The sequence below is a fragment of the Poecilia latipinna genome, unplaced genomic scaffold (genome assembly GCF_001443285.1).
Source record: "Poecilia latipinna isolate Pla-1442-1.1 unplaced genomic scaffold, P_latipinna-1.0 Scaffold4652, whole genome shotgun sequence".
Taxonomy (NCBI): Eukaryota; Metazoa; Chordata; class Actinopteri; order Cyprinodontiformes; family Poeciliidae; genus Poecilia; species Poecilia latipinna.
Genome location: NW_015117268.1, coordinates 1 through 8,465, shown reverse-complemented (window position 1 = coordinate 8,465; position 8,465 = coordinate 1). Strand labels below are relative to the sequence as shown.

Genomic DNA, 8,465 nt, shown 5'->3' with positions numbered 1-8,465 from the left:
TACAAGCAAAGAATATTTTTGGCATAAATTGGTGCCCACAGACATCCCATAGTCACATCCACCCATCTGCTACACATGCACACAGCTACACAAATGAGGGTGTAACATGGCGTAGGCAGAAGCTAAGACTGAACTCTCTACCTTCTGATTCCCAGACAAAAATCACATTTAAGACCAGTATTTTACTAAAGTGGCTACCAAGGCTGAAAAAAAGAAAAAGTCCAACTTTAGCTTTGAGGAAGGATGGGTATCTGCTGAAGGCTCTGGCCAGGATGTCATCGTTGACCTCGTTACCCAGATCTCCACAGAATATACGAAAATCATCTGCAACAGAACAGGGAAGCCTCAGCACAAAAAATGCTGCATTTTTAGTGCGCACACACGCTTTAAACATGAAGGCCCTGTTCTCACCTGACTCCCACTCCAACAGACTGGGGTCCTCCCAGGTTGATCCCGCAGCTATACGGATACACTTCTTCACCTTTTCGTTTTTCCCTTTCTTTTTGTCCTCAGAAACACTTTCCACAGGCTGAAAAACAAACACTTCATCACATGAAGTGTCCAGAAGTGCTGGGATTAACCCGTTCAGAGGCTGCGGTGATCAGACCTCATAACCACACAGGTACATGAGAGTATCGATCATCGCGTCAACTCTGCTGAACTTCTAGGACAGAGAGCCTACCATCACCTCGGTGTGAGGGACCTCAGGCTCTGGCATGCTGGGGCCAATAACAGAGCTGCTCTCCTCGCTGTCCTTCCTGTCCAGCAGACCTGCTGCCATGACAGCCGCCTGCTGCTTTGCCACTCGTGCTGCCAGTTCTTCCTGAAAGAGCCACATAACACACACATCTGGTTAGAGTACAGGGAAACTGAAGCAGCAAGGCCACAGTAGTCTGGTGAAATTCACACCATCCTGGCTTGTCTCTGGGCCTGGACGTCAGCCTTCCTCTGGACCACTGCGGCTGGAGGGGCCGTGTAGACGGTGGGCGCCGCCTGGATGATGGACGGCGTTGGTTTGACCAGCGATGGGTTGACTGGTCTCGGAGGAGTGGGAACCATGGGGACAGCCACCATCTCACCAACCTGACAACAACAAGCAGGAATCCTAGAAACAGCCTGTAGTCATGAGGCTCCAGCAGAGACAACAGCAGCAGCAGCATCCAGAAGAAACATGTCTGAGTTCTGACCCGGGGAGCAGCTGACAGGTGCTGAATAGGCGCAGCGCCCCCCTGTGGCAGAGTTGGAGGAACCATCATGGGTGGAGGTGGAGGAGGGCGTGGCAGAGGCGGGGCTACTGGAGGACCTCGCATCACCGGCAGCCTCTGACCACCTGACCAGCACACAGCAGAGGATTATGGGTACAGCTTATCAATCACATCAAAAACCTTCAGTTATTCAAGTAACTCAATTAAAAGACTAAAGCTCATATTATTGTTATTCCATGTCATTTTGATGATTACAGCAAATCATAAACCAACATTCAGTTTGTCCAAAGACAGGAACATTACATAAAAATGACTGGCTAGCTCAATGATGGCGAGGACTGCTGACTCCGCCCACAAGGAGGCACCGACTGCGGAAGGTCAATGCGAAGCTGCTTGTTTAAAAGTTGTTGCAAATTAGCAAAAAGTTATGTGGAAGGAAAATGTGTGTTAGGATAAGATGCACCAGTAACAGACATAAGCGAAGCATTGAGTGCATCATGAAGCAACTCTAGCAGAAGGTAGAGGCAGCAAACTGACTGCAGCTGGCCCTTTGCTTTAGTTAGGCCATGGTCAGAAACAAGAACCCTGTGCTGACAGAGTCCACCAGCTGAGCAGAACCACAGGATCATCACTGGTGCACTCACTCCTGACAGTAGATACTGTATAGTACATGTACGATATGGTACTGGGCCACATACCAATTTATTAGAATAATAATAGGAATATTGGGCTTAGGTCAGGTCAACCCAGGTCTGTCAATGTCTTATTCTGCTGTGCTGATATTATTGTTATATATCAATGTGGTTAAAAGTCCATTTAGGGACAAACATTCCAAATGAGCTACGCTTATAAATGTTATATGTATTCTAAGCATGTGTTTCCATTCAAATAAACAATAAAATAAACAAACCAAAGTCACTCCCTCATCTGGCTCCATGGACCAAACATGTTAATCTGAACCCAACTGTAAAAAAGCCTTTTCCTGCCCCCCACTATAAATACCCAGTCCATGAAGGGAAAGGACCACCACCATGAGAGGTGGAAGTGTCCAGTCAGCATCCTGTCCAACCCACTACCAGGCTCAACATCCCTCCTAATGGACACAAGCAGGCCTGGACTCAGAGGTGTGGTGAACATACCTGGTCTCTGTAGAATATGTGGGACAAAGGCTGGTCTCATGATGGGAGGTGGAGGAGGACGAACTGGAGGAACTGGGACAGACACAAGTCACAGTGAATGGAAGTGAAGAACAGCAGCATCTGATCCACACATCAAGTAAAACCTCATTTAAAACCTTTTTTCAGTGGAGAGTCAGATTAGTTCTCTATTATTATTATTACTCAGGTGGATTGATAGAAAACAAGGCCAGATATGCTGGAATTATTTCTCCCTGTGCTAACAATAGTTATGTCTAAAGGAAAGTATGAAACTGATAACTTTCCAACAAATGGGCAGAAAATTCAACAAATTGCTGCCAAATATGTTGAAGTTTTAGACGTGAGAATATGACAAACATTTATCCATCTGCTGCTGCTGTCGTAAAGGGTGGGGGGGTGAGTGGAGGTGTAAAGAACGGGGGCGACGTAATTACTGTAATGTGGGAAATTTATGGGAAAATAATAATAGAGCAGCATGCTGTGACAGGAGTGAAATACGGTCGTTTCCCACTCGAAATCGGGAGACTTGACAGGTGAGACGTTTCCTTCCAGTTCCTCAGAGGAGAAGAATTAACAATGGAAATGTTGAGTTTTTGCATCAATATGAAGTTTTGTTTTGAGCTAAAAATAGCCTTGGAATTCACAAAGTGCTTCTCAGAACGCCATAGCAACAAAACCTACATGGAACCTCCAGAAGCACAACACCAGAGATTTGTGTCACTAACATATAGGCAGCAAAAACACAAACTACTACGGTTTGTACAAACCTATCAAAGGAGTGTTCAGTGTAGAACCTTTACAGCAGGGTCTCAAACTCAGTTTACCCGGACCGCTGGAGGCAGAGTCTGGGTGAGGCTGGGCCGCATAAAGGATTCCACAAAAACATTTTTAAAATATCCTCAAATGTCATCAACATTATTTATTTCTCCAATACATGAACTGTATGGAGGACCAAAACTGACACAATAAGAAATAAAAGCATAAATATATATTTAGTTTTTCCTTTTCCTTACACTAGTTTCCATCAAGTAATGTATATATTTTCTTATTTCCCCTAAACATGTGTTTTTGTCAAAAAAAAAAAAATAGATATTTTGCTTTGGCTTCTTTTGCTTCTCTCTTTTCTGCTCGCTGTATTTCTGCTGCATCGTTATGTTCATGAGGAGAGCTGCCTTCTAGTCTGCTGTGGGCCAGTAGAGCTTTGGGACCAACGTCACTGCGTCAGACGTTCCATCTTTACAGGCCACAGTCCAAAACAAACTTCATCCTGGTGGTTTTGTTGTTACTGACTGCAGTGACGTTAGTTTCGAGATGGATATTGGATTTTCCAATATCTGCCAAGCAAGCAGCATTTAGGCTCAAGGCTGATCCAATTTATGAACGCTAATTTCAGCCAGCTGTTCTGCAGCTCCCTCCTCAGCCCTTGGAGGTTCACTTCACTGCAGTTCCATAGAACTGCATTAGACATGATGAGGGTGTGACAAAATTTAGTTTATTCCACTTGGCGTCGCTCTTGTTCTACGTTTCATAGAAGTCTTTAGCCAGCTAGCAACGTATGGAGAACGTCTCGACGCGTGACGTCATCACCGCTTCTACTTGTCAAACAGGCGGTGGATGATGCAGCCCGGTAGCAGTCTCCTTTTTCTGCGTTTGATCGTGGCATTAATGGTAGAAAGTACCAGAATGGCGACTTCAGGGAAGGGAAACTGGTACCGGACGGGTCCATCATCAGCTGCTCTGTTGTTACAAGCGAAGTGTGCATGAAGTCAGTGTAGCTTAGCCTAGCACCGAATGTCAGCCATGACGAGGAACGGCGGGCGGGACTTCCTTCAGAGGCCCGCTCACCCTGTGGGCCCCACTAATATTATACTTTAATATCACGGTGGGGCCACGAGAATGAGACCTCTGCTTTAGTCATGTTAATGAAACATCTTTACTCAGTCTAGTTAAAGCAAGACTACTACCTGGACCCACAAATGCTGGAGGAGGACCAAAACTAGCTGCTCTGGCCTCTAGCGTCTGCTGGACCTAGGAGAGGTAAGGGAGGGAGAGACTGGACTTTATTCAGCCGTTTGCATCATGACTAACAGTTCACATAACCCTGACAGGAAACATGAAACCATTGCTGGATGATGCTCAGTCAGAGTTACTGTAGAATTTAGCAAAGCCTGAGTAGTTCTGGGTCAAATGAGTCTGAAAATAAAAGAACTCACAGAAATGAAAGAGCTGTTTGTCGTCAACTGAACAGAGAGAACCATGTTCACCACTAAATGTTGGAGTCTGACTAGGCCTGTCACCATAACAAATTTTGCTGAACTATATATTGTTCCAGATGTTATTGCGATAAACGATAATATTGTTGTTTTGAGGCCATTTTCAAGGCCTCAAAACATGGTGATGCCATGGTGATGGCAAAAAAATTAATGTAAGAGTACATTCCATAAGATAAACTTTAAATTATAATGAACATGGAAAACATTTAAAACACCCAAAATAAACAAAACGACAAATAAAATTAATTTTGAAGTCTTTGTAAACAAAATTGTCCTTCAAAATAAGAGCTAGTTGAGACCAAAGCAGCAAACTGAAGACTTTTATCACCCAGGTTTTGGTAGAAAGAGAGAGAGAAAAAAAGAGACAAATGATAAATCAGACCAATGGAAATTATTGAGTTTGTTCTAATTTATTGTGCGATTAATTGATTTGTTGATTATTGTGACAGGCCTACGTCTGACAGAACCAAAATACAAACCTGTCTGTAAGTGTTGGTCCCTATGATGGGTCGCACCATTGGCACAGCCAAAGCTACAGGGATGGGCTCAATGAGAGGAGGACTTCCTGATACTGATCCACCAAGAACCTCCTGCTCAAAACTGCATAAAGTCAGAGAGAAAGAACCGCATCAGGATCGGACATTGGTGTTGTTGATAAAGATAAATAAATATCTGAAAACTAATGTGATCAAACAATAATGAGATGAACTGGTTTTAGCATCTGATCAGGACACCACCTGGGCAGCAGGGCCGAGCTCATATCGTGGCAGTGGCACATCTGGTGTCAGCTGCCAGAAACTGATACAGCTACAGCTTAGTAGAGGCAGCTTTGGTGACAGGTGTCAAGGATTCAGTGGCAGATTGAATACAAATAAGTACATTTTATATATATATATATATATATATATATATGATATATGATGCTCTGATCAAGTATTTTCCTGGCAATTTCGATCGTCCCCCATGATGACTTGACCTCACACAGTGGATGGGTGGATGATGTGTTTTAGGTGAAAGCAGGAGCCCTTCCAGGACCCTGATCTCAATTTTTAGCACATCCTCCCTGCAGAACCTCGGTCTGCTGTTGGGGGATTTCTAGAAGTGAATCTGATCTCTGCTGGTCGTTGTCCTAAAGTTTTCAACTTTCACACCCACTCGCTGGTGATGCTGAGAAAGCTCTGTCCTGGTGGCAACACCATTCCTTCCCAGAAAGAGATGATCGCCGGAACATTTAGTCACTGACTCAGATCAGAATGTCAGAGAGGAAACGCTGAAGTTACTTCTACTCACAGAGCCATCTCAGCCTCCATCTCCTTCAGCCGCTCCTCCCCTGACTTGCCCGCCATGCTGCAGAAACACAAACAATCAGAACCCAGAACCCGACACCCGACCAGGACCCGACGATCCGATCCAGGGCTCCGTTCCACCACACTGGAGTCTTTCTGGAGCTGCTGTACATTATCACCGACACTCCAAACGTCCCTCTTAACACTCAGCTTTCATTCCAAGAGAATGAAAGCTGCACAATCAAAACAAATATGTTTCACTCAGGTAAACTGACAAATACATAGCAGGAAACTCCTACAACACCATTCATTAATATAGCAGGAACTCCTTTGGAGGACAGAATATAAGAAATACAACTGGCTTCTTACTTTTAGTGAGAATCTTTCATCAAACGCTCGGATACCGTTTCTTCTCCGACGGCTGACCTTCTCTTCCGGTTAACCTGCCTCTAGTTTTATGATATAATGCCGCCGCCTAGCGGACCGGAGTCTGGTTGCACAAACTGCTACAACCTCATTAGAGCAGAGTAACTTTTTTGGGGAAAAAAGTGTTCTTTGAGAAGTAGTTTTACTGCACCATACTTTTTACTTTTACTTGAGTAGTGTGGTATATATTGCTACTCTTACTTGAGTACAGTTTCTGGCAACTCTACAAACCAAGAGTACTTTCACTGAATGAAAAACAGATATTGAACCAAAACTGCACAGACATACAGCTAGTTTATGTTAAAATAAAATTCCTCGTTCGTACACCAGTTTCGTTGTTCTAATACAATTTTCATATTACATTACATACTGTAAATCTTAGTTTCATGGGTTTTTTATTTTAAAAAACTGATGTAAAAATAATTTATTCTGCTTAAAATGTGTTATTTTATAATTTTATAATTATGTTATTTATTTGGGATTTTTTTTCATTTTAGACTTTGAAATACCAGAATTTACAAAAAACCTATATCTGCCTGATTAAATTATGTTAAATTGTAAATCAGATTTTCTGTTCAACTATTTGAGTCACCTTTTTTTTACTTTAGTAATACTTTATTAATCTTACTCGAGTCATTTCTTGGATGGCTACTTGTTATTTTTACTTGAGTAAAAATCTGTTGAAGTTGTGTTTCTCTCACTTGAGTACAATTTTTGCTACTCTGCCCACCTCATGCAGAGAAACAGAGTTGTCTTTCCTACTTAAAGACTAGGACAAACAACCAGATTTGTTTCTGTTCGTTGGATCAGGTTCTGTTGTAAAGGAGGTTGTAGATGGGTGTGGTAGTGGTGTAGGGGCAAAGTGGTCCCAAGTATGGAGACGTTAGTCTTTGTTGTTCCCGTCACAGGTTCCAGTCCTGATCTGATGACCTTTGTCCATCCCCTCTCGCTTTCCATTCTGACAACTGCTAAATAAAGGCCACAAGAGCCACCAAAACTTTTAAAAAGTTTATAGGTCACCTTCCAGCTTATGTGTACTTCCTTCAACAAAACATTTAAAACTTGCAGGAAACCTGTACAAAGGAACAATTCAATACATTTATTAATGGACACTTATATGAATATATGAGTATTCCAGAAACTCCGGATCTACTGGAATTTTCACGCACAACTAAATCTAGAGTTTACAGAGAATGGTCAGAAAAAGAGAAAATATCCAGTGAACTTTGAGGAGGATGAGCTACAGCAGCAGAAAACCACAGCAGGTGCCACTACTGTCAGCTAAAAACAAGAAACTGAGGCTACAATTCACACAGACTCACCAAAATTGGACAACAGAAGATTGGAAAAATGTTGCCTGGTCTGATGAGTCTCGATTTCTGCTGTGACATTCAGATGGTAGGGTCAGAATTTGGCATCAACAACATGAAAGCATGGATCCATCCTGCCTCCATCCTGTATCAATGGTTCAGGCTGGTGGTGGTGCAGTGATGTGGGGGATATTTTTCTGGCACAGTTTGGGTCCATTAGTACCAACTGAGCATCACGTCAACACCACAGCCTACCTGAGTATTGTTGCTGACCATGTCCATCCCTTTATGACCTCAGTGAACCCATCTTCTGATGGATACTTCCAGCAGAATAATGAACCGTGTCATAAAGTGTGAATCATCTCAGACTGGTTTCTTGAACACAACAATGAGTTCACTGAACTTGAAAGGCCTCCACAGTCACCAGATCTCAATCCAGTAGAGAACATTTGGGATGTGGTGGAACGGGAGATTCACATCATGGATGTTCAGCCGACAAATCTGTGACAAATTTGGACCAGATTTATCTGGATGGATCAGACAAATCTGGTCCATAATGACATATTATCATGTCATTATGGACCAGACTCTGAGGAACGTTTTCAGTACCTTCATGGATCTCTGCCATGAAGGATGCTGAAGGCAAAAGGGGGTCCAAACCTAGGAAGGTGTACCTAATAAAATGGACAGGGAGTGTATTGTTCTGAAAGCCTTTTTGTGCAAATCACAATATCAACAATTTGTGCAAAGAATAAAATTATTTGTATGCCATTCAATCAATCAATCAATCATCAATCAAATTTTATTT

General features: G+C 42.9%; 1 protein-coding gene across 4 annotated transcripts in view; it reads right to left on the bottom strand.

Annotated features, from left to right (window-relative positions):
* Positions 1-6,384, bottom strand: part of rbm42 (RNA binding motif protein 42) — a 10,238-nt gene extending 3,854 nt beyond the window's left edge. For 2 of the 4 annotated variants that reach the window (XM_015026249.1, XM_015026250.1), the window contains exons 1-10: positions 6,291-6,384; positions 5,926-5,982; positions 5,115-5,235; positions 4,327-4,390; positions 2,345-2,416; positions 1,188-1,330; positions 910-1,083; positions 683-823; positions 412-529; positions 227-324 (exon numbers count right to left, since the gene is read on the bottom strand). In XM_015026249.1, coding sequence (XP_014881735.1) covers positions 227-324; positions 412-529; positions 683-823; positions 910-1,083; positions 1,188-1,330; positions 2,345-2,416; positions 4,327-4,390; positions 5,115-5,235; positions 5,926-5,981 — 987 coding nt within the window. In that variant the 5' untranslated portion in view covers position 5,982; positions 6,291-6,384. Of the gene's footprint in view, positions 1-5; positions 325-411; positions 530-682; positions 824-909; positions 1,084-1,187; positions 1,331-2,344; positions 2,417-4,326; positions 4,391-5,114; positions 5,236-5,925; positions 5,983-6,290 lie in introns of all 4 variants that reach the window. The other 2 variants (XR_001423746.1, XM_015026251.1) reach the window with 2 other exon arrangements.
* Positions 6,385-8,465: the final 2,081 nt, after the last annotated feature.